The sequence below is a fragment of the Triturus cristatus genome, chromosome 3_2, assembly GCF_964204655.1.
Source record: "Triturus cristatus chromosome 3_2, aTriCri1.1, whole genome shotgun sequence".
Taxonomy (NCBI): Eukaryota; Metazoa; Chordata; class Amphibia; order Caudata; family Salamandridae; genus Triturus; species Triturus cristatus.
The window spans coordinates 559,855,134-559,880,739 of record NC_140584.1 but is presented as its reverse complement, the minus strand read 5'-3'; the positions used below and the strand labels follow the sequence as shown (position 1 = coordinate 559,880,739).

The 25,606-nt window shown below is 42.2% G+C and overlaps 1 protein-coding gene across 1 annotated transcript in view; it reads right to left on the bottom strand.

Annotated features, from left to right (window-relative positions):
- VPS13C (vacuolar protein sorting 13 homolog C) overlaps positions 1–25,606 on the bottom strand; it is a 2,873,871-nt gene that overhangs the window by 2,255,169 nt on the left and 593,096 nt on the right. Inside the window, exons 18-19 of the mRNA XM_085648297.1 lie at positions 21,438–21,630; positions 4,749–4,857 (exon numbers count right to left, since the gene is read on the bottom strand). Coding sequence (XP_085504423.1) covers positions 4,749–4,857; positions 21,438–21,630 — 302 coding nt within the window. The remainder of the gene's footprint in view (positions 1–4,748; positions 4,858–21,437; positions 21,631–25,606) is intronic.

Below are 25,606 nucleotides of genomic sequence, written 5' to 3'. Positions count from 1 at the left end.
TACAAATCTTTGAGTGGGGGACAACCTGTTCTCTGCCCCTACAGCTCCTTATTGTGTTTTGCGCTGAGAAGGCACCAGGTGAGATTTGGTTACACCCAAGTCAAACAAATGCCGCATTGTTACCTGCAGATGATGCAGCACCATCTCCGGCGACTTTGCCTTTAGCAGCCAGTCACCCAGATAGGGAAAACCAGAATCCCCGACCTTCTGAGATGGGCTGCAACCACCGCCTTCACCTTTGTGAAGACCCGCGTTGCTGATGTAAGTCCGAACGGAAGGACCGCAAACTGGTAGTGTTGAGATCCCACCATAAAACAGAGATATTTCCGATGCGACTTCAGGGTGGGAAGATGAAAATATGCATGCAGCAAATCGATCAACACCATCCAGTCTTCCTGGTACAGTGCCAGAAGAACCTGAGCTAGGGTCAACATCTTGAACTTTTCCTGCCTGAGATAAAAGTTCAAAATCCGGAGGTCTAGAATTGGCCTCAAACAACTGTCCATCTTGGGGATCAGGAAATACCGGGAGTAGCAACCCTGACCCCGCTCCTGCTCTGGAACCACCTCTATCGCACCCTTCTGTAACAAAGCCAGAACCTCCTGCTGCAGGAACAGCAGATGGTCCTCTGAACACCCCTGACGAGCCCTGACGAGGAGGGTAAGGAGGTGGAAACTCTAGGAAGGGGAGGTCGAAGGGTGGGAGGTTAAAAAGGTTGGATCGCCAGCAGCAAGCTTATACCGCCTCGCCACGGTTCTAAATACCGCAGGGGCAGATAAGGGCTTCTGCCACACCTCCATAATTGGCTCAGTCAAAGCCTCGTTAAAAGGCAACAAGGGCTCAACCACAGAAGATGGAGAATGCAACACTTTAGTCAATAAATTTGACTTGACTTTAGCTGTGGGCAATTGCAAGTCCATTGGATCAGCCACCTTCCTGATAACTGAATGAGAAGGATAAACATTCTGTGAAGGCAAAGCTTTCGGGGAAGAAATTTCCCACTCTGAGAAAGTGTCCAAGCTACTAGCCTCCTGAAGGCCCTCAAAGTCATCCACTGTGTCGATGATTTCCCCTTCTTCAGCCTGATCCTGCTTGTACTCTTCTTCCTCCAACAGCCTCTGGGCCTCCCTTCTGGAGCGCATCCTCGGTATTGGCGTCGGCGGCGCCAGGCGCGGCAACATCGGCACTGGCGTCGAAGGAGACCCTTCAAAACATGCCACAGCGCCGAACAAATCCGGGAAGGCCATGGCCCAACTTCAGATGGCGCCAGTGACTGAGGAATCGACGTCGAAAACCTCAGCGCCGGGAACTGCCATGACAGAGTCGCTGGCATGAAGGGTGCCTAGGCATATTGCTGGGGAAAGCCCAAATGAAATGCAAGCGGACACACGGGGCCCGAAGGCGCGCCGGTAGGGTAAGCTGCTTTGGCAAACGCTCCAAACATCGCATTCAGGAAATGCGAGGGATCCGCTCCTGGACCCGGAAAGGGTGGATACGAATTTGGAACCCCCAGGTCTGAATCCGACTGGGGTCGAGCAGCAGGCTGAGGCACCAGGAGGCGGAGAAGACTCAGAGCTATTGAATCCCTGGGCACTGGAGAACCTCTCGGCGTTGGAGAGCGAGCCGGAGATGCCTACGGAGAAGGAGAGGGCGATGATGAGATGACATCTTTAGTGCGACACCGCTGAACTGGAGAAGCCGACCTCAAAGCCTTTCCCTTCGATGACCGATAACAAGACCCATGTTGGCGCTTCTTCTTATGCTTCTTTGACTTCGAGGTACGCGTAGTCGATGACCTCGACTTGTATCTCTTATGACCTCTCTTCTCTTTTTTTGCCAGTGCCATTTAGAGCTTTGCCTTGTGCTCCTTCAGCGCTTCCTGATTCATCTTCCCACAAGACCAACACCCTTCAATGTTGTGATCCGACAACAAACACCAAAGACAATCATCGTTGGGGTCTGTGATGGACATATGGCCCCCACACGCTCTGCAAGGCTTGACTCCCGAACTCTTTGTTGTAGCCATAGCACTGCTACACAAAGAAAAACAGCAGAAACAAAGTATAAGCAAAGAAAATGGAGAGTCCCAGAAAAAAATGGTGTGTATCGACAGCCCCTAAAAAAGGGGACGGACGTCAGCACGCCAACAAGGTTTTCTTATCGCTCCGGTGATGTCATAGGGAGTCGTGAGCTGAGCTGTGCCATTAGGACGTCCTCATCGACGTGGGAGAGCTAGTAAAAAGTTTCCATGAAATGCTGGCACAAGGGGTAATTCAAAAGGCGAGGAATCCACAGGCAGATGTATCCATCAGAACAGTCCATTACCAGAGACTTTGAGTCAGAGCGCACACTCTTGTCCATACAGGTTTGCCCAAATTCTTGTCCCAGGCCTCCCGATCTCACAACGATCCGTGGGCAACATCCGTACCCATGGCCTTATACAGTAATGATACCAAGTGTCTCCCCATCCCACAGGATATCATGACCCCAAAGGTGCACGACGCTGGAGGGGCCACCGGGAAGGTCCACCAGGTATGCTAAGCAAACTAAGCCAGGCCCGCATTTTGTAAGAAGTGGCCAGGACCCAAACAAATTCATTCTGGACATCTTCAAAGGAGATAAAGGTCTCACCAGGGAAGAGATCTCCCCAATTATCACAGCCTCCCTTCCACCATGCTTCATAAGTCATATTGGCTTCCATGCATCCATACCGGAAATTCGCTATTCGCTGTCATACTCTGACCATCTACCTTACCACATACGGTCAGTCTGATGTTACTCCAGAGCCCTCCATCAATAATACAGAGGTCCTCATCTCTCTCAGTCCCTGCCAGCAGTCACTTTTCCCAATTACTGCCTTCGGCTAACCATCTAGCTGCATGCTGCACCATGGCTGTAAAGTAATAGAACTTCAACCATGGTGCTTCTAGTCCTCCATCCTCATAGCTCCTCAGCAAAGTAGCCCTAGCCACCCTACTACGTTGACCTGCCAAGATCATGATGTAAGCAGGGAATCCAATTTCCTGAAATCTAGGTGGGAAGGGGACAGAGGGAGTGCTGTATGATATCTAGGCAGTGCGGAAGAAGCACCATCTTAGAAACAGCGATCCTGTCTGTTTGCGACAGTGGCAGGGTATTCCAGAATGCTACAGAGGATCGTAGGGAGTCCAGTATTCAGCACGTTATATTGCATTTGGGCCTTCTTCAAATGAGCAATTATTATTACCAAATAGCGGAATCTATCCAGTTCTCACCGGAGTCCGGAAGGTTCGCCATCGGAGTTCCCACCAGTGGTAACAAAAATGACTTCCTTGTGTTTAAATGCAACCCTGAGACCTCCTTCTTGAAGGTTAAACCACTCTGTTCTAATTTCTTTAACACCTTCAAAAACTAGAATATCATTCTTGAAAAACATCACCTAACTTGATCCGTTTATGACCCTCTTGATCACTCTTTGAAAACAAACTGTAGCAGATGCCAACCTGAGAGGCATGACCTTAAACCACAATGATCTCAGAGGTGTTAACAAATTCTATCAATGGCCTATATTATTCCTGCAGCAAAACTTGATGATTGGCTGCAGATAAGTGCATTACGTTGCTCAACATTTTGGTATCATCTAACATCGCAAAAGTCTCTGAAATACTGTGAAGAACCTGCCTGTTGTCCTAAATATTGCTATTGAAGTCCAGCAAACTGACACACATTCAATGTTTCTACCACATCCAATTCCTCTTTGAGTGTTGCCATCAACAACTTAGGATTTAGGAACCCTTCTCACTGTATGGGCCACAGGTTTATCATATTTCCTCTTTTGCACAAAATCTTTACACAACCACCGTCTATCTTCAAATATTCTAGGGACCATGTCCTCGTCTTCTCCTACACGTGCCACCAACATGCAGGCAGATCCATCACCCAGCAGCAACTGCCTCGCTCAATAAATGAATGCAAAAAGAACAGATAATGGACAGAATGCTGAACAAATCCAACATTTAATCCCAGTCACAGAACTGGGTAAAATCCATCGTGTTTTTGCTTGCCATGCCATTCCAGTTTGGACCCAGCCATATGCAAATCCGTCTAGACCCTATTCCCCATGGGAATAGTCCAGCCCAAACTGTCAGATCTGTGACTGGGGTGAATGTTTGACAATGTTCAGCATTCCGTCCATCATCTTTTTGTGTTGCTATAGTCGCTCTGTAAATGAAAGCATTCCAAATGACATGTTGGCATTCTGATGACAAGGATAATCTGGCAAAATATTAAAACAGATGACAACATTAGGATTCAAGGACTCACTTCAACATCATCAGGTTTGCCTATTGTATACAAATGTTCTCAATCTCCCCTCAACACACATCAGAGGCTTGTCTAAGGTGGGTGATGGAATGACTGCTGAGAGAATTAAACCATCCTCCTCTTCAAACCAATGCAAATCATCATAGTTCTGAAGAGGGGTTCGCAATTACCATTGCACATCCTTTCCATAGGTGGTAATTTCCTGTACTTATTGCTCACTCCAATACAGCAACAAAGTGAATATGAAAGTTGTGTTAGGCCGCCAAAAAATAGGAACGTCTTCAGAGTCAATGGCTGAATGACACCCTCCTTTCATTACTAGCACCTCTAGGAATACAAATCACAGGGTTATGGAAATGCTAGGATTATGCAATAATAATCACTTTACAACAAGAATGGGCAGCTATACAGATATTGATTTTTATGAATTTTGTGAAAATTCAGACCTGCAGCAGTTCTTTCTTTGATTTCCTCCAACTTCATTAGTGTAACTGATTTCAACTGCTCAAGGTCCAGCCTTGTCTGGAAAAATTCCACCAGTGCATTTATTGTTCTCTGTAAAATATACAAACACCAATGTGTTAAATATAAATATATTTCAAACAAACGCAATATTTCACAATCAGAATAAAAGGGATGTGTGCACACTCTGATGGTTCTGCTTGAGGCACCTGAAGTCCATTGATCACGAACATAAAGGGCTGAGGCTAGCCTTCCCCGATTTCATACCACTGACACTGAACTCATGAGCAATTTTGGGGCTGAAATCTGGCAGCCAAACAACATTGCCTAAACACTGATCACCTATGCTGCAAAGGAAGCTGTCACACATGCCATTATACATGCTTTCACGTAAGCCATCAAGCTAAAGAAGATGTAAAGGCTGAGCCTAAGCAATTTACACCAGCAAACAAGACGGAGCTTATGCGCTATCAGACTTGGTAAAATTGCTATCATTTACTTTTTATACTACAGACTGTATATCTTCATAGTGACGTACTTAATAAGTGCAACATTTCCCCAAAAATAAGAACTAAAGTAATTATGATCGTTCAGCCTTTTTGGGAATATACCAGGGTGGACAGAGGGGTGCGGTGGGGGGAGGGGACATGAATGGCCTCATTCTAATCCTTCATATATATGGCAGTGAGTAATTAGACTCCCCTGATGTGATTTTCCTGCTGGGTGTATCATCAACATGATATACGACGACATCTTCAGAGCATCTGTGCTAAAAAGTCGAATGGTGATGAAGGAAGGATAACTGTAACTGTGCATATACCGTTTAAAAATACAACCAGAAGCTTTCTCAAAATGCCTACTTTGCTCATTTTCTAAAGCACATGTGGTTTGCAAAGCAGTAGTACATACCAGATGGCATGGACCACCCTAACAATACCACAAACATTGCATGAAACCTTGCTTTATGATGCTGACAAGCTGTTAACTATTGTGTTCCAACGAATTGATGGTACTTCCCTACACTTTGGCACTGCACTGAAACCATATGGTGGTATACATATAAAACCAGGCGAATACTGAACGTATAAAGTATATGTTACTCTATCTGTTATCTCATGCCGCCAAAGCACTGCTAAAAGACATTGTCTAGGAGTATTTTTTGGAACCCATGTTATCTGAAATGTTCTTTCAGTGAAAGTTGTGCATTAATCACCATAATACCATTGCATTTTTGATGTACTGGTATCAATTATCTATATCTCACTATAGTATTGATGTTTTTTGGTTTCTGTCCTACATTGAAGTCATTCTTTTTATCTGTACGTTGGCGTTGTTAAGATAGTAGTATGAATGGGACGTGTATTTGAATGATTGTATTGATGGTTGAGTGCAGTTAGTGTGATTGGGTGTCTGTGCCGTTATTTATTGTGTTGGGGGAATCTTATCCTCTTTTGTTCCTCTGGGGACTTGAAAAACAACATATATTATTGTTTGGATTTTATTTATGTTGCTTTGAATTTCTGTATACTTACCTGAAATCATTATGTAAAACGCAAGCATTGGTTACTGTAACAATTTGTATATGTTGAATAAATTGAATATATATGTCTACTATTCCTCTTGGTTTATCTTTTAGTATTTTGGTTTCTGTCTGACCTATTTTCTCCTTTGCTCCCTTGGCCTAATGCCATTTTCTGACTTATTCAAGACGTTTAGTGCTTTTATCTATCCCTAGACAGGTGACTCTCCTTCCTGGCTGGGGAGGTTGTCTCTATTTACTTCCCTACACTTTACCACTGCCTCCTAACAACCATGCCAGCCGCACACGTAATGAAGTTAATACCAGCCTAAGAAGCCACCTCATGAAATTGGAGAGAAAGGTTACATAAAGACGCACATCACATACAAAATGTAACATGTCCATCTAGGAGATATACTATGTAATCTATCTATTTTTCTAGTTCGTTCCATCTGTTTTATGTTCCCTACCATAGCTGCTGTTGATTCTATATATCGCTTCTGACCTATTTATGGCATTTCTGTTTGAAAATGCTACATGCTCATTGTAGGAAAGTGCCCCTTTTTGCATGGACCTGGTTCTTTTTTCCCAGGAGCCTGTCTCTATCAGATAATGCGTTACCGAAAGTAAGTAACTTGTTCATCTGATAGAGACATCTAGCCGTAGATTACTTACTTCAGAATCCAAAGCCATACAATCTCCACAGGAGGGTCTGCGAACTGAGACCATAAAAAGTCTCTTACTATAACAAACCCAGTCCAAACAAGAGAAAAAGACCAGATATTCATAATAATTTAAGGCAGCAATAATATACTTTACCACATAAAAATCCGCAGAAGGAACCATGGGTAAGTAAAGTGGCAAGACATTTAAACCATGGGAATAAAATACCGATTGTTAGTATGACAAATCCATTACAGAAGCCAAACAACATTATTAGTATAAAACTATTCGCACCTTTAACAGGATCTGAACCATACATTCTCACCTCACAATAACTGTGGATAGAACCACAGTAACAAAAGTCATAAAAACTATAATAGCATGGGAATAACATTGTCTCTGCCAATAAGACAACATCGACAAATGACCCTAAGAAAATAAAACCATTTGGTCTTTTATCCAGGCCCAAACCATGTGTTTGAGCCTGTGGAACACAGAGCAGCAGGCCATACCACCAAACAATACTTTTATGCAATATAAAGCCCCGTCCTAGCCAGGACTGCCCTGAAATTTACACAGAGACAAGTCCATCTCCCGTGGAGAAAACATAGCAAATGTTCTTATCAAAAAGAAGTCGAAGACTACAATAGCGACTATTCGCATATAAACAGCCTTTTAATGGGAAAAAGAACTAGAGATTATACAAATACCGCTAGGCTATCCCATATATATATATATATATATATATATATATATATATATATATAACCTACTGGACCCTGTTTCCATAGGAAATCCGCAACATTCTATTTGGAATAACTTTGGCGCCGGTCAACGAATTCTCGCGAAATTTTCAAAACTAATGGGGCGCTACGCTCCGCTCCTACCCTGAAAGTCTCGGGGGATTCGTCAAGCGGGGGCTGAGAAAAAAGGGGGGTCCCAAACCGCGAAGCGCACCGTGCGCGCACGGAACGAACTGCGTGAAGTGGGCGCGCACGCCACGAACGGCGTAAAGTAACTTAGCATTTAAAAAACCTTGCAAATTCACTGAAAAAACCATAGGTTTCACACATGTTATAGTTAGCTGGACATTTCACTCGTAAAAAACCATTGAAATTCCCCCGTTATAGTTAGTGCAGGCAACTATAACTCACGCGACGGCAATCCTCTGCTGATGACATATGTGTCTTTATGAAAAAAAAATATTTGCAATATATGTATAGCTAAAATTTAATGGAAGAAGACATGGGAAATAAGTGTCTAAATACAGTATTAGCATCAGCAGAGGATTGCGGTCGCGTGAGTTATAGTTGCCTGCACTAACTAGAACGGGGGACTTTCAATGGTTTTTTACGAGTGAAATGTCCAGCTAACTATAACATGTGTGAAACCTATGGTTTTTTCAGTGAATATATATATATATATATATATATATATATATATATATATATATATATATATTATCTACTGGCGGTCGCCAGTAGATAGTTATAGTTAGGACCGTGTTTCCATAGGAAATCAGAAAATTCTATTTTGAATAACTTTGGCGCCGGTTGACGAATCCTCGCGAAATTTTCAAAACTAATGGGGCGCTCCGCTCAGCTCCTACCCTGAAAGTTTCATGGTGAATCGTCAAGCGGGGGCCGAGAAAAAAGGGGGGTCCCAAAACGCGTTTTCCCCATGCAATTTCCCATAGGATCTGTTGTCGCAGCTACAGCCCGAACCGCTGAACGGAATGAGACCAAATTTGGCAAAGAGGTAGTCCTCAGTTCAGACTCGTGCCTTTTGCTTAAATGGTGTAAATCCGTTCAGTAGTTCCTGAGAAAATGAGAGTTAAAAGTACATATATCTATGGCCGGGGAGGATCCGCGGACCCTACCCGCACCGTGAGCGCACCCTCCCTGAACCAAGCGCGCACCCTCCCGATCGCGCACTGAATGCTAATTGGCTGTCGAGTGTCTGTCTACATTCGAAACCAGGAACTGTTGGCGGCCATTTTCTGCCTCGGTAGAAGCGTGGCAGAAGAAGCAAGGGGAATAAGTGTGTAAAACATATAAAGGGGGCAGAGTGGAAATACTCTGACCCTCTAGAGGTGCTTAGAGGGTCCCAGAAGGGCCCCCTGGGGCCCCCTTTTTTTTTTTTATAAACGGCATGGTGCGCGCATCCTATCACGTTGGGTGCACGGATTCTCTCGCGTTGGGTGTGCGGATCCACGGAATTTTTTTTTGAAAAACGACAAGAAATCATTGGTTGTATGACTACTTTCTACACTGAAAGGTAGGGTGTATATTTCTGTTTTTAAAGGTACGAGTCTTATTGGTTAACAAAAACAGATTGTAAGGAACATTATATATGATAAGCTGATATGTTGAAAAGTCAAGCACACTTGCTGTCTTGTTTAGCAACTTTGTGTGCTGAACTTGTGACCTGTGTGCTCAGTGCAGTGTTCCATGACCTGTTTCTATGGTAATAGGCAGAAGGCAGATTGGGGGAAGGGTTGAAATGTATTTCAGTTAGAAAGGGTTGAAATGTTTAACCAATAGAAATGTGTGTTTGCTTTTGAATTTATGTGTGAAGGATTGTGATTTGATGTTTACATGTATATGTGTGGAAAATGAAAGGGAGACTTTTCCATTCTTTGTTTTTGGTCAGAGGTGCACAGTGCAGAGATTCTGTAAAAGAAAATCTGGTGTGTGACTGATATACTTCTTAATCTACAAAACAACTTGAAAGGTGAGTTATTTAATTGTGAGGGGGTGTATGTAGACTAATTTGATTTTAATCAGACTAATGTATTTCTCCTGCTAAAGTGTAGGGAGTACTTTTTTTCTCTACAATCTTATTGACGGTGTGTGTGCACGTAGAAACCATTCTGTGATAAGCATTTGTGTTTTTCATGTGTTTGCAGACAGGTAACTGTGCTGTTTTTATATTTTGGTAGAATTAGAAACCAGTCATTGTTTATGAATTTGTGAAATTAGTTATGTTTCTATATTAAAATGTAGAACCCCTAGATGAAGACATGTGTTTTGGTATAGTGCAAGGGATAGTGTTGTTTGTTTAGAATCACACAGTGAGTATGTGTGCATTTGGGAACCACTGTGAGAGAAGCATTTGGTAACATTGTGTATTTGCTGACAGATAACTCTTTTAAAACCTGTCATCTTGTCAAGTTTTAGTAGCATTAGAAGCCAGTCTTTGGTTATGCATTGATAAAATGATTCATGCTTTGACAGTAAAGTGCAGTACTGAAATATGTAGATGGTGTGCAGTCCCCTTACCGCTTCCACAGTAGTGAATGAGTTTTGGTAAGTTGTTAGGGATAGTGTTGCCTGTCTAGAATCACACTGAGTCTGTGTGCATTTGGGAACCACTGTGAGAGAAGCATTTGGCAACGTCGTGTATTTACTGACAGATAATTGTTTTAAAACCTGTCATGTTGTCAAGTTTTAGTAGAATTAGAAGCCAGTTTTTGCTTATGCTTTGATTAAATGAGTCAGGCTTTGACACAATAGTGCAGTCCTGAAATATGTAGATTGTGTGCAGTTCCCTTATCAGTTCCACCGTAGTGAATGATTTTTGGTAAACTCCTAGGTATAGTGGTTGTTGTCTAGAATCACACTGAGTCTGTGTGCATTTGGGAACCACTGTGAGAGAAGCATTTGGTAACCGTGTATTTTTTGGCAGATAACTCTTTTAAAACCTGTCATGTTGTCAAGTTTTAGTAGCATTAGAAGCAAGTCTTTGCTTATACGTTGATTAAATGAGTCATGCTTTGACACTAATTTGCTGTACTTAAATATGTAGATTGTGTGCAGTACCATTACCTCTTCTAGACTAGTGAATGAGTTTTGGTAAACTGCTAGGGATAGTGTTGCTTGTCTAAAATCACACTGTGAGTCTGTGTACATTTGGGTAAGGATTGTGAGAGAAGCATTTGGTAACAGTGTATTTGCTGACAGATAACTGTTTTAAAATCGGTCATCTTGTCAAGTTTTAGTATGTTTAGAAGCTATTCTTTGCTTATGCATTGATAAAATGAGTCAGGGTTTGACACTAAAGTGCAGTACCATGTACTATTCTCTTCACTGTGCCAGACCTGAAAATTTAAATGTTTTACCCAGGCACTAACCTAGCAGTAGTCTGATGATTTAGTCAGTTTCCAAGTACTCATGTTGTGAACCATACATTACCACATAGATTGCTTCAAATGTCTATGCAGTATGCATGCAGTCTTTTAACCACCTACACACTTGTCTTTCACACCTTCAATACCCCAGTCAGTATTCATACAGATCCCGCAAAAACACCCTGTCACTCCACTTACACTCCTCTAGTGACCCATTCAGCACCATGTACTAATCCATTCACTGCGCCAAAACCCAAACACTTATAAATTCACCCAGGCACTCTCCTTGCTGTACTCTAATCATTCAGTCAGTACCCAAGTATTCATGCAGTGAGCCAGGCCTTATGACAGACTGCTTCAAACGCCTATCCACTATGCTTGCAGGCCTCTAACCACCTACACAGTTGTCTTTCACACCTTCAATTCCCCAGTCAGTATTCATACACTTCTAGCAAACACCCTGTCACTCACCCAGTGTGTTTCCTTAGAGTACTGTAATCATTCAGTCAGTTAGCATGTAGTCTTTTAGTGAGGTAGGCTTTAGGGCATGAACTGCTTCAAAGTAGTATGCACTATGCATGTAGTGTTTTAACGATTGTCACACTTGTGGTTCAGGGCTATAGTTTTAGTCAGTTTTTATATAAAATGTGTTTGTACAGTAATGGAATAGTATAATTGTGAAAGTAATTAATATACATTTATTTGTGATTCTGGTTTACAGATACAGAACAGGAGTGTTTCTCATCGGTTTGCACTCTTCTCGTGCAAGCTTGTTTGGATGAAGGGTCCTTCGGTGTTTCATCATACTTGCTGTGCCGTACGAGTATTTCTGGTTAGGATCCCCTTGCAACAGAACTCTTTTGCAAATCTTGTACGTGACCAAGGTGGCACTGGTCTTTATTTGCCCCTCGGGAACAGTAAAAAAAAATCCACACCACTGAAGGAAAACGTTGTGGGCGTGGTGCGTCCTCCAAAAATTCATCCTTAGATTCGGTGAATATTTTAAAGCGACAACATTTACAGTTTTTGTAAGTTAAACTTATAAAATTTTGTTAGCTGTAAGCATTTTATATATCTGTGATGTGTATCTTGTGGTATTATGTTGAGAATAGCATGTTGTTTTTTTTTTAACAATCTTTGTGATTGTTTTTTTTTTTGCCCGCTGTTAAGTGATGAGTACGATTGAAATCACTATTTTTAGTGAAATTTAATATATTCTGAGAACAGCAAAAAAGGCAAACAAATTACTTTGTGGAAATTATGCTGTGTTGTAAAAAATGTATTATTACAAGTTATATTTTTTTTTACTTTTCTTTCACAGATCCAAATGTTAAAATAAGCAATTTATATGAATTTAGATTGGAATGAAAATCTGAAAAAAATGTATACCATTTTTAATTCCTATTACTGTGAAGGTAAGTTTAACTAAGTCTCAACATGCAGAATGAGGAGGTCTGCAAGAAGCTACAAAGTTGAAACAGGTTTGTAAAAACACTCTGTTTATACCTATGTAGTTTTGAAATCTGACTATAATCAGATATCATGTGACCTGCAAAAAAAGAGATTTGAGGGGTTCATAATATTTCCCATTGTACCTATTGAAGGACCGCAATCATTTCAATTATTCTTCTTTGAAAATCTTTGCAGACAAAACTCTGTGCTTACCTTCTATCATTTGCAAGGAATTTTAAAAACGGAAATATGTCACTTTTTGTAACCTAGTTATTGTGCAAGATACTCTTTCATATTTACAAAGAGAGGAAAAGGCACTCTGTGCACTTTTTATACTCCATGTAAATACAACCTCATCATGCACACCACTTTGCGTTGAAAGGGTGTTCTATAAGTGTTATTGTGCATGATAGCACTTAATACTCATAGAACAAGACATGTCTAGATTTATCAGAAATCAAATCTCGGTATGTGTGTGAATGTTGCACCATTCTAAAATTGGTGTAGTAAAGCACAACAAGGATAATTATTTTCATTTCTCCACATTTTTACATCTTCAATGCATGCTAAAATGCTCAGCATACATTGAAGGAGAAAAATGCCTTTACTGATTGTTTTTGTGCAGGAAGGTGTGTCTAAGGTGGTAATTGCGAGTGTTTTGCGACCGCAATTGCGGTCGCAAAACATTAGTACATGGGTTTGAGGCTCGCTATTTGGAAGGGAACACCCCTTCCAAATAGCGAGTCTCTAAACACTTTTTTGCAAGTCGCAATTCATTTGCGACTCGCAATATTGTGTTGGTACGTGGCCATGACAATTTTAACATGCGCAAACGGGTCGCTAATCCGTTTGCGCATGCTAAAATTGCTCGTACATCTGGCTCCAAGTATGGAAAAGAAACCTTGATAGCCTAATGAAAACCAAGGTTAATACGTGACCTTACTTTTATGAATAGAGACCCCTCTACAAATGATCTAGAAAAAAGTGCCCCATTCTGAAACTGAAACTTTAAAGGATTCCACAATAAAATAATCCAACCAATTTATAAAATAAACATCATTTTGTATATGTCATCTAAGGACCACACTTATCAAAGTGTGAACCCATCCACCAGCAACTAGGGACAGGTGAATAATGAAGTTAACCCTTAGAGGAGCAACGATCCTGTATGATAGGAATAAAAGTCTTCTAAAAAAGGTAGAAGCTATGAGGCCAACTCCTCTTCCCCTCAAGGACCAACATACATGAACACCTTCATGGACAAGCAAAGGTACACCATTAGAGGAAAATGTCCTACAGAAAAGAAGAAAATCTTTACTAATAATGCACAGCGTTATAACAGCCCACAAAGAGTCAAAAACATTAGGAATCCTTCATAATAGAAGGAATAGAATCGCCTGAGAGACTACATCTGCCTGGAGACCTGTAATAGCATGACATAATCCCAGGAAAACAAACAAACATGCTCAAGGAACATGTACAAACCATGTAACAGCAATGCCTATAAGACAGAACCTGCAGAGCAAAACATGTAGTCTCTCAAAGCTCACAAGATGATAAGCTGTTGCTTAATAATGATCTAAATCTAGCAAAAGTAGAAAACGTTTACCATCAATCTTAAGTAACATCATCTATCACCTAAACGTAAGGCCAGTACCAGGGGAAAAGCCTGAAGCCACAAACTAATAATTTAGACTACCAACTTCTTTCTGTGAAAATACTATGCCATACTATGTTATCAACGGTACCTCAGTCTATTGATGTATGCCCATAAATGAAGCATAAGGACACACAAATATAATATAAAAGTAGAAGAGACACTTCATTATACTAACCAAAACTAATTAGAGGATCATTGTACATAAACCTCTAATCAAAAGGCAGATCATATACCCCAAGACTCCCATTTCTTACAAATTTCAAAAGTACCTAAGAAGGGGTACCAAACTTATGTATATGATATCATACGTCAGAGAAATAACCTAACACAGAGGGTAGATCTCTGCACACTTAAAAGTGAGACTAATAGCACACAAGCTGAGAAATCCTAAGTCAACACATATAAATTTAGAAATGTTCACCATAGCATACAAAAGATACTCCACATAGCTTATGGTACATACCATGAAGGTATCAACTCTTGAGCATGAGCTCTTTTTCAGAGTAAAGTAAACTGCAAGATCTGCATAGCAGGCCTCAATTAAAAAACCAACCCCTAATAAAACAGCTGAAAAACTGTCATTTACCGCGTCGAAGGAAAATGTCACGACTTTTGCACCAAGCAGTATATAATAATCAAGAAAGCAACTTATCGTGGAATAGACTTTAAAGAATAAGACTTCTCTGAAAAGAATTCAGCAGAATAACTGCCCCATAATTTTCCTATAATCCTGACATGACTAAAGGTCATGGAAAAAACAAGTTAAGAATCACAAGGTGAACTAAACAACCATATACCCTTGCTTCAAGCAGAAACACTACACTGGTTGTTACATATTCCAATTTAGCCACGTATAAACCCTTCTTTTCGCACAAGTCAGAAAGAAAGAGTTCAACCAGAACATCCAAAGACAACTCTAGGTAGCTTTGTCACATCGACCAGCTCTGAACCGTCGTAAAGCAGAATCAGCATGTTCACCAAAAAAGTATACACCATCAAATGACATATCTTTCAGGCTATCCTGTACAGGCTCTGAACGCGTAGATTGACGCAGCCATGCATGTCTGTGCAGTGCAACTGACTGAGCCATAGCTCTACCCACAGAATCATTGGTTCACTCCTGGCATCCTCTGAAAGAGAAGCCAGCCCATGCACTACACAGTCCCATAAAGCATAAAAAATCTGCCCATAACACATGCCGTGTAGATTGATCTCAATGCCAAACTGACAGAAGAGAATATACTTCTCCCACAACGTTCTAGCCATCTAGACTCTTTATTTGGTGGAACCAAGAGAAGGACACTAGGGCCCAGTGAAGCCATAGCAGCGTAAACCACCAGCCCTTTTGCAGTGGGATGTCGAAAGAGACAAACTGGGTCCCCAAGGGCGAGTCAATGTCTATGGCCCACAGTCAAGTCAACTGGAGTTCCCATAACAGGTTTTGCGCAAGTTCCTAACAAAGGTCAAACAGAGATTCATTATAAGGGAGTAAAGGCTCCACTCCTGTCTTACCTTGGTGAACATCCACCAAAGGGTCTGTGGAAAATTCCACTGAGGGAAGCTGGCAACCTAAGACTGCAGCTGCCATCCTCAATACCACAGCATAAGAACAACTCTCCTCTGTTGCCATACAAGGCGGAGAAAGTAAATCTGAAACCTAAGAGGACTATAGTACACAAGCTTCCCCCAGTTTAGACAACCACTTTTCCTCCAAAGGAGGCTGCACCATATTGCCCAAAGGGTTTTGACCTGCCACATTGTGCATTCCTGTAGGAAAAGCAGGAACAGGTTGAAGAAGACCAGATGGAGTGTCGCCCAGGTAGGCAGTTCCATCAGTGCCGCACCTGGCACCATTGCGGCGTTGTATTGATGCCAGAAAGAGTAATGGTATTGGCATTGATCGGTGCCGCTGACATCACTGGCTGGCCCGACGCTGAAGTTGTGAGCCCAAAGGGCTGTGCACCAGAGCAGCCTCTAATCTTATAACGGATTTAGAGGGCCCAGCTGTCACCAAGGGCAAACCCACCGGCGAGGATCCAGTCAGGGCACCTACTACCTCCTTAGGGCCAGAAAGCACACCAGAGGGAGACGGAGGCCCAAAAACCATATGTAGGAAGATAAATGTTACCGCATTTGGGCTAGAGTCGCCCCGGCTCCAGGTTATTTAGGGAGGCACGGGGTGGAGTCCTGTGAATGCTCCGCAACCGAAGGATGGGCGACGGCATCAGATACACAATTACATAACAACCGTTTGTGCTTCGGACCCTCCCTCAACTGAGGCTGCCTCTCATCCAAACAGCTCTTCAACCGGTCTCTGGACTTCGGCAAGAACGGACTCCTCCTTGATGCCTCAGCTAAAAGTGCTGCCAAAAGTGTCATACAACATTCTCTCAACGCCTTCAGATGAAGACTCTGACAGGAACTGCATTCCTCGGCGCCATGGTGTTCTCCAAGGCACCACATACAGATGGTATGAGGTTTTCTGTGATCAACATCTGTCTATCGCAAGATCCACATGGTTGAAACCCTGACTACATCGCATAAAGCACACTGTTCCCTCGAAAAATGTCTAGATGGGACGAAATAAGGCCCCTAACCGCTCCGGATGCACTTTGCTTGCCAGAAAAGAAGGCACTGATGCCAGCACTGGAGTTATATGGACTCTGTCGATGCCACATCCAGTGGACGACGTCGATACAGAGTCACGCAACGCCCTCTACCAATGCCTAAGATGTGCTATGGGAAAAAAAAATACCAGATCCAGCCATGTGACTCGGGAAGATTCCCCAGATCCAGTCTCATGCCTGGGGAAGATTCTAAAATAAGGGCTCTGCAGCAAGATGTCTCTATCAGATATCAACAGAGCCTCCAATGGCTCACACCTTAAAATCATGGAGCACATAGATCACAATATCAGTCAAACTATTATATGGGCTCCTGGAGCCTCAACTGATTAGATAGTTGGATAACAAGGGCCTCTACTTAATGGAGAACAAGTACTTCAGTCAATGACAAAGTTGATGTGTCACTTGATACTCTAACTCCAAATGATCAAGTACTTGGGTCAGTAGAGACCCTAACAAATGGATCATTTGCCTCACTGGAGCCTGAAAAAGTTTTCGTGCATGGGTCACTAGAATCTATAAACGGAGTGCCTGGTTAGCTACAGCATTCAAGTGATGGGAGTATCAGGAGTCAATATCCAAAGCAGTACAGGGGTTACTAAAGTTTTCTAAAATTGGGTGCATGCGTCATTTCAGCATCCAACCCCTTTCTACTTATTTCTTCTCTTTTCCTTTTTCTTTTCTTCCCACATTATCGTTCTTGGGTATAAGCCCTCAGCAAATCAGTTATCACTTATAGTGAGCAAAGTCAGACCTGATGGTCGCTCAGTTTCCAAAGATGGATCTGCTTTTATCTCCTTCAATCTTCATCTTGGTCTTTGCCTGTTTTGATCATGGTTGGGTGTTTCTATTTCACTGTTTTCCTCATTTCAAATTAATCAGTTATTTCTGGCCACCCCTTGGTAAATTTGCCGGGCCATTATTGCACACCAGACGTCTCTCCTCTATGCAGTTATTAACCCACCTCTCTAGCTGCTCCCTCTCTAGGCTACTCTTAAGAGCACTCTCCCAGCATCACTGCAGTTCATCCCTCTTCTTCTCTCAGGATACCAAAGGCCACTCTCCCCCATTATCAGCAATCTACCAGTAGAGAGGAAGGAATGCTTCCACTCACTTTCCAACACCAGAAAAAAGAGTGAGAAGGAGAACGAGTATCCTCCCACCTGGGAAGGAGCTAAGATAATTAATTGAATTTATCAAATTGTTCAAACCAGTCTTCCAAAGTGCCAGACTCGTGGAGAACGTAAAAAGAAAGACTGCACCTGCACTGGATTTAATCCATTATGTAAACGTATGGGAAAGTAAGGACCCTACTTGAGAGGATCCTGTAAAAGGTAGGGGGCAAATAATACTAGTGCTGTCCTTCCACGGAGTGTTAAAGAAAACAGACAAATTCTGCAACTAAAGATGGAATAACAGTTTCCGACACTGCCCGAAACAGAAAACAAAACTAGCTCAGTAACAACTGAGAACTTAAAAGCAAGCAGAGATTAGGAAAAACACTAGGCCCCCAGGATCAGGAACAGCTACTTTTGGTGATACAAATTGTGGAAACAGCCGAACAGAGACTTTAAGTTGTGAGTAAAAATTGAACACTAGCCCAGACAAGTCAAGTAGATCTCTTGACCAATCACTGTCCAGGGAGCTAAAATTGGAAGAATATGTCTGGGTGACTTGCCCCATGAGTGCTTCTTCAACTTCTTGTGATGCTTCTGCCGCTTGGTGAATGGGGTGCAGGAACGATGCCGTGAATGCTTCCAATGCCAGCAGTTGTCCTTCACCCTGGCCATAAAGCGTTTATCCTCCCACTCCTTAATGGCCTTGGGGGTTAATGCTGAGGCATGAGGAATAGGACTTGGAGTCATGGTCAGACCCTAGACACCACCAACAAATTGAATGGCGGTCCGTGATGGACATCTGTCCCTTGCAACCCTGACAGGGTTGAAACCTGATTTTTTTGGAGAAGACACTTCGGCACTGCTAGTTTAAGATTTTTGTTTGAGGAATTTCCCCAGGGATGGAAGATCAGGATCCACGTCAAAGGCGTGGAGAAAAGGGAACTGACGTCGATACACCAGGGCGGGTGCTTTATGGCCTGAGAAGCATTGCCTGACTTCACTTCTGGCACCTTCTACCGGAGTCATCGTGTCTTTGAAGTTTTCTGGATCCAGTCTGATGCCTGGGAATTGTTCTGCAGATGAGTTATCTACAGGTAGAAGTGTCCGTCAGAAGTGCTGGGTCTCCGACATATTCCCTCACTTCTAGGAGTTCTGCTTATAACCAGGTATTGATCAGTCGCTTGCCTCACCTTCTCTCTTTATGGTTAACACTTTCTCCAACAGCCAATAAGCATTTACCCGAGGCCATATTCTGTTCCTGGGATTGCAGCATTAGTTGCCCCATTCCGGTTAGCCTGAATTCCTATCTATAGTATATTGGTCATGGAAGGGCAAGATGGAGTCAAATACGTATTTGTTTTGGTATTCAGCACAAGCATGTCTCAAATGCCACCATTTAACCTATTGCACTGTTCCACAGTTTTCATTTTGATTCTCTCTTCTAGGAAACCAACAGCACATTTTAAATTAACGGTCATGGTCATTTCCTTAATATTACAGTACACCTTTTCAGAAAGTGCACTAACATGTAATGATACCAGTCCACAGGTTCATATCTCCTCCAACATCTTAATCTGTGAAACTGGCTTCCTGATTTTCAACATACTAGATAACGCCACCCCACAGGTCTTTTATTGCCGTTAACAAGCTTGATGATGAAAATACCTTTTTGCTGATATTTTTGTATATATCTGCAACATTTTACACAAATTACTGAAAGACATCCTTTTCTCATACACTGTTTGTGATAAGAATCTGGGTAGGCTGTCAGGCAATTTCAAATTCATACAGATTGGAGACTCAAGCCCTCCACCTCCTTACCCATAGAATTTGGCATGCCTCAAGGTTCAATCTGTACACCTTTGCTGTTTCACCACCTTTACATAGAGGTTGCGGGTGAGATTAAGCTCTTCCCCAACAGGTCTTTGTAGCTGACTCCATCAACTTTCTTACCTTGCAACAAAACTTTTAATTTCTCATGGACTTAGTCCCAATAACGCTCTTTATGCAACAATGGTTCTCATTAGTGTCATTTGATAGAGAATATAAACTTGGGAGGCTAGATAACTTCATGCAACAAATGCCATAGTATCAGTAAATCAACATAGACCACCATCATCATCATAGAAAGAGAAGGACCATTTTATCTCTTCAATTATTACATAAATGCAATATATACATAAAAACACTAACAGCACAGTGCAATGTTTCCCCAGTGTAACAACCAGAAAACATGAGGCTAGATAAGAGGGTATCTAGCCTTCTAAGTCTATACTGTCTATCAAATGACCAGTGGCGGCTCCTTCGCTAAGGCAGAGAAGCGTCGCCCCACTTCTTTTCAGCAGTTAAAAATAGGAAAAATCAAATGATAATAACACAATGCTATTATAATTGTATTTTTCCCTGCTGAAGCAGTTTTGCAGGACGGGACTGGGCTGCTCTGCTCACAGACCAGGGGAGGAGTGTTGAGTGCACACGGTCAGTGCGCATGGCGGTTTGGCCGGCCGTCTTGGGTGGGCCAAACAGTAATAATGCATGCTTTGAATGTTCTCCACCGGCTGTAACGCACAGCCTGGGTGGAGAACATGCACAGACTACCACTGCCTGTCTGAGCGCTGAACCGTGGCGCTCAGACCAATCATGACGCTGCTGACAGCAGCATCGTGATTGGCTTAGGGGAGCCTTTGTGCTTCCTGCTTACGTTCTGGCTGGAAGAGACACGGAGAGACGACGGAGGAGAGACGTGGTGAAAAGGTAAGTATTTTTTTTTTCTTTCCCTCGCCACTCCCGATCCGTGCCAGCTGCCACTGCACATGACAACAATGAGAACTAATGTTGCATAATGAGTGTGTTCTACACAGGTTCCTATGGGTTTAAAGGTTGCTCTTGTAGTCTAACAAGCATTATTCCCACCCACAGCCATATTTTACTTAGGTTAAACATCCTGAAAACTTATATTTTCCTGCTACTTCGTTGTCTTAACCAAGTCACTCTCAAAGGCTAAAGGGCTTGCTTCCTACTGTCCAACAGCAAAGGGCGCATTTTCTTCAAGGTATTTTTCATTTAACGCCCTTAACATGTGCTCACATCTTTAGCTGTCACTAACTATTCTACATATTATATTTACTTATTTTAATTGTGGAAGCGAGAGAGAGGTTAACAGTTTCCAAAGAAAAGGTAACCCAAACAATTCCTTGCTTAGACATTCAATTAAGGATTCTAAATATTCCAAACAATTAGACCATTTACTAACAAAAAAATAAAAAATTTCGAATAAAATACCGTGTACTCCAGTCAAAAGTACTAACTGTATCCCCCTAGGACTGACGACAGGCTGCATGCTTTTGGAGGAAGAGTGGCTAACACAATCTCTCAACTGTGAGTGAATAAATGAAGCTCGGTACTTCAAATTATTGTGCCCATAGTTTCCTACAGATGAAGGTGATATGTGAAGAGCTGTTGATCATAATTGGAATACAATGGAATTTCAAAATGTTTGGGTACTTACGGCATCATATATAATCTCAACGGGCTGAGAGTTCAGTATCAGAGCTTGGTCTGCACTGCTGTCTTGTGGGTTGGTCTCAAATTGTATTTTTAGCAGGGATGAATCAACATTGCCAATGGATGTTATCAGAGAAGGTACAATGTTTTGTTGCCTTAAACCGGTTACATACCAGTGTTCCAATTTAGCTTCCAATCTGAAAAAGTAAAGTTATGAGCATAGAACATTTAGTAAGAATGCATAAGCAAGCTAAAAAACATACAGGCAAATTGATATAATAAAAAGTTACATTCACTTTCCAGACTGAAATGAATACATGCAAGAAAACATATCTGTCAGCCTCTATGGAATAGCTGTAGCTCAGCTCAATGATGAGTTACAACAAGGCTGAAACAAGCATGATATTGCTTGAGCTTCTGTTCAGATGATATGGGTCCTGGCAGTTCTTTCCTGTTGTAAAATAGGACAAAGACTGAGTGGTGTTTGTTGTATCCTGTCTGAAGTGATGCAGTGGCCATTGAAAAAACAAAGGACTAACATGACCATACCTTATTGACACTAACTGGGATTTATACATGCAGTCCACCCATAACCTTTCGCTGTTTTAATGTGCTGCTCTGAGCAGAACTGGATTCCGTAGATAGGGATCCGGTGCTGGCTGGGCCATCGGATTCAACCTATATTTGTACTGGTAAGACCTAACAAGTCTGAAACTGGTCTGAGATGCTTTTGTTCTCAGTCAGTTGAGGTGTCGGCTAGCAGTTCAGGCTGAACTGTTCTTGTGAATCAGGCCCAAGACTGAACTACATATGGCTGTCCATTTCTTGAGAGGTGCAGTGGTAAGAAAAGACAAGGAACTGGAATGTGATCTTGATTGTTTGCCAGTGGCCAAGGCTTTTGAAACCATTCCATCAACCTCGTTTTATTGTTTTTTGCTATTATTTTCAGGATCATGACATCAGCAGAATTTGTTGCGAGGAACCGACCAATACACGCTGCTTGATATGGCACAGTAGTACATTCATTTAGTCATTTATGTTGGTGATTAAGGCTGAAAATGCAAAGAGGTGGGGTTGTAATGATGATGGTTTTGTGTTGCGTGCAATAGCTCTGTGTATTTTTGAATTATTGACTTTGAAGCACCCCAAGAGGTACTACCAGAGCCCCTAAGTTATGCAGGGCAGGTTTGTCACTGGTGGGACAAATTGGTTTGAGTCTTCACTGATGCATTTTCCATGGTATTCTTGCACCCCCTCCAAATGATTCCTCACATAATGGCTTATGGCCCACAAGAGGAACAGATGAATACTGTAATCATACCACTGTGGTTTTCACACGGTTTGGTATTGTCTCGGGTAATAGGCCCACCCACATAAATGGGGAACAGTTTTCATCATCATAAGTATAGGAATGCTGGGTGGTAGGAATTTGGTGGAACTCCTAAGACTGCAGAATCTTCCCTTGTAGAAAAATGAAGAACATCCCTGATTATAGCCAGACTTTGATGTTTGCAGGGAATTCTGGGAAAGAATTAAGTGGGATCCACATAAACTACACTACCTTGGTTCTGCCTGGGTTTCTAGGTTTTAGAAATGCTTATATTTCAAAGGGTTCTCTGGTGGCTAGCACAGAGCTCCAACACTATGGAAGGTGAGAAGAAATTGGGATATACCACCGGTCTTCTGTCACACATGCCAAATTTACACCCAAATGTCCTATTCCATGGGGGTGAAGACTTGATAGATATATCAAGTATATAGAATACTTTGGCATCCTGGGCAGATTGGGGGGTGATACCTCCAATCTTGATCCCCCGGGTAGGTGTCTTTAAGGGGTGGTGTGTGTCTGATGCGGTCTGCCTTCTGCCATCTTTGATTTAACAAATCCTTGGTGTCTAGTGTGCTGCCTGCCCCAAGGGTGTAGAAAGAGAGGTGGGCCATTTAGGGGTGAGGCCCAATGTGTGGATAACCTGCCCCAGTCCATACTTCTGAAGAAAGAAAGAATATATATATATATAACAAAAATACTCGTTCACACAGATACAACAAACGGAGATGAATGGAAACACTGACACACAAAACACAGTGATAAATCTTACCAATATGAATCTTACACAAAACGAAGAAAGTATCCTTTCCCTTGGACTCACTTTTTGTTCAAAAAACAACTTTGATTATGCCCAAACCAGAATTGATGTGTTTCAATTTGTAAGAAGACTTAAACTCCAGAAGTATTTTATTTCAGGATCTAACCAACTGAACAATACAGATGAAACACCCACCGAGCCCAATACCCTTACAGTTAAGGACATGGCTCTACTACAAGACCTAGTACACATGGACAATACACAAAACCCAGAATCGCTCATCGATTTTGCAAACACCTCAGGACTACCAATATCCAGCACCATAAAAACACCGTTCAAACCGAAGTCCACCTTCATCCCCATGATGCCGAAGGATGGCATTGACGTCTTTGCTGAAAACGTCACCAAAGATCTAAAAGATTTGGCGCTCACAAGCAGTAAAACATTCGCAAGCTGTAACCGCAACAAAATGAAAAAATATGATGAACTTATCAACAAAATCAGACAAAGAAATGATGTAGTGGTCCGCTGGTCGGACAAAGGAGGCAATGTTGTTCTGTGGCCCCTTGAGCAATACAACAAAGAGGCATTTAAACAACTTAACGACAAGGAGTGTTACATTCGAGTGAGTCCTAACATCATGGTGGGAATAAAGGAAAAACTCCACAAAGATCTTTACAATTGGAAAAGTATCGGACTCATTTCGAAACAAGAATTTGAATACCTGAAATGTGATTACCCAGTAACACCCCTGCTCTATTTAATTCCCAAGATTCACAAGAACCCCACGGACCCTCCAGGAAGGCCTATCATCGCCGCAATAGGAGGATTGTTCGAGAACACATCTAGATACATCGACTATTTTCTACAACCCTTTGTGTGTAACCTTCCGGCATACATAAAAGACACTGGAGACTTTCTCAGGAAAATTTATGATGTCCAATGGGAGAGTGACTTACTTATGATGACGCTCGATGTGAATTCATTGTACACGAGCATTAGGCACACAGATGGACTCAATGCACTTCACCACTATCTGGGCAGGAGACCTATGTCTATGTTTCAACACACTGAGATGCTTGTGAAAATGGCTGAATTGTGTTTGGGTAACAATGTATTTTTATTTGATGGCCTTATGTACAAGCAAATGCAGGGCACAGCCATGGGTACCTGCTTCGCCCCCAGCTATGCTAATCTGCATATGGGTTGGTGGGAGGAGCAGGTACTCAGGGTGGAGCAACAGGCTACATTCACAGAGCATGTAAGAATATACGTCAGATACATCGACGATATATTCGTTCTGTGGAAGGGTTCAGAAGAGAGTGCTACCCAATTCTCCAAAGAAATTAACAACAACACCCTGAACCTAAGCTTCACGTGTAACATGAGTAGGGAATCTATCCACTTTTTGGATCTGGAGCTTTTCGTAGAAGGTGATAGCCTTCAATCTAAAACTTTCAGAAAACCGACAGCTGGTAACGCCATCCTACACGCGCACAGTTTCCACCCCAGCTCTCTTAAAGCCAGCATACCATATGCCGAGTGCCTACGCATGAAGCGAAATTGTAGCACTAACACCGGCTTCGAAGAAGCCACTGATGAATTGTGCAACAGATTAGCCCACAGGGGCTATAACCAAGAAACCCTAGATAAGGCCAAATCTAAGGTAGCCACTAAAACCCGAAAGGAACTCCTTACTACTAAAACAACTACTACCGTGAGTAGTAAAGAAAGCTCCACTACTAACACCCCGAGATTGGTCACGGGATTCAATGCCTACCATGCCCAAGTCCGCAAAATCATCTATAGGCATTGGAATGCAGTAAGGAATGATCCAGTTCTAGGCACGTCCATTAACAGCAAACCCCAAATCACATTCAGAAAAGCTAAATCTCTGAGACAGGAAATAGTGAACAATGCCCCTAGCAGAACCAAAGCTGAAGGTTCCTGGCTTAGATTGCCTACAGGTTTCTACAAATGTGCCAAATGTAAGGCATGCAAACATGGTAAAAATACGAAAGATATTGTCTTACCATTTAGACAATCACCTTATGTGATCAGAAAGCATTTCACATGCAAAACAGAC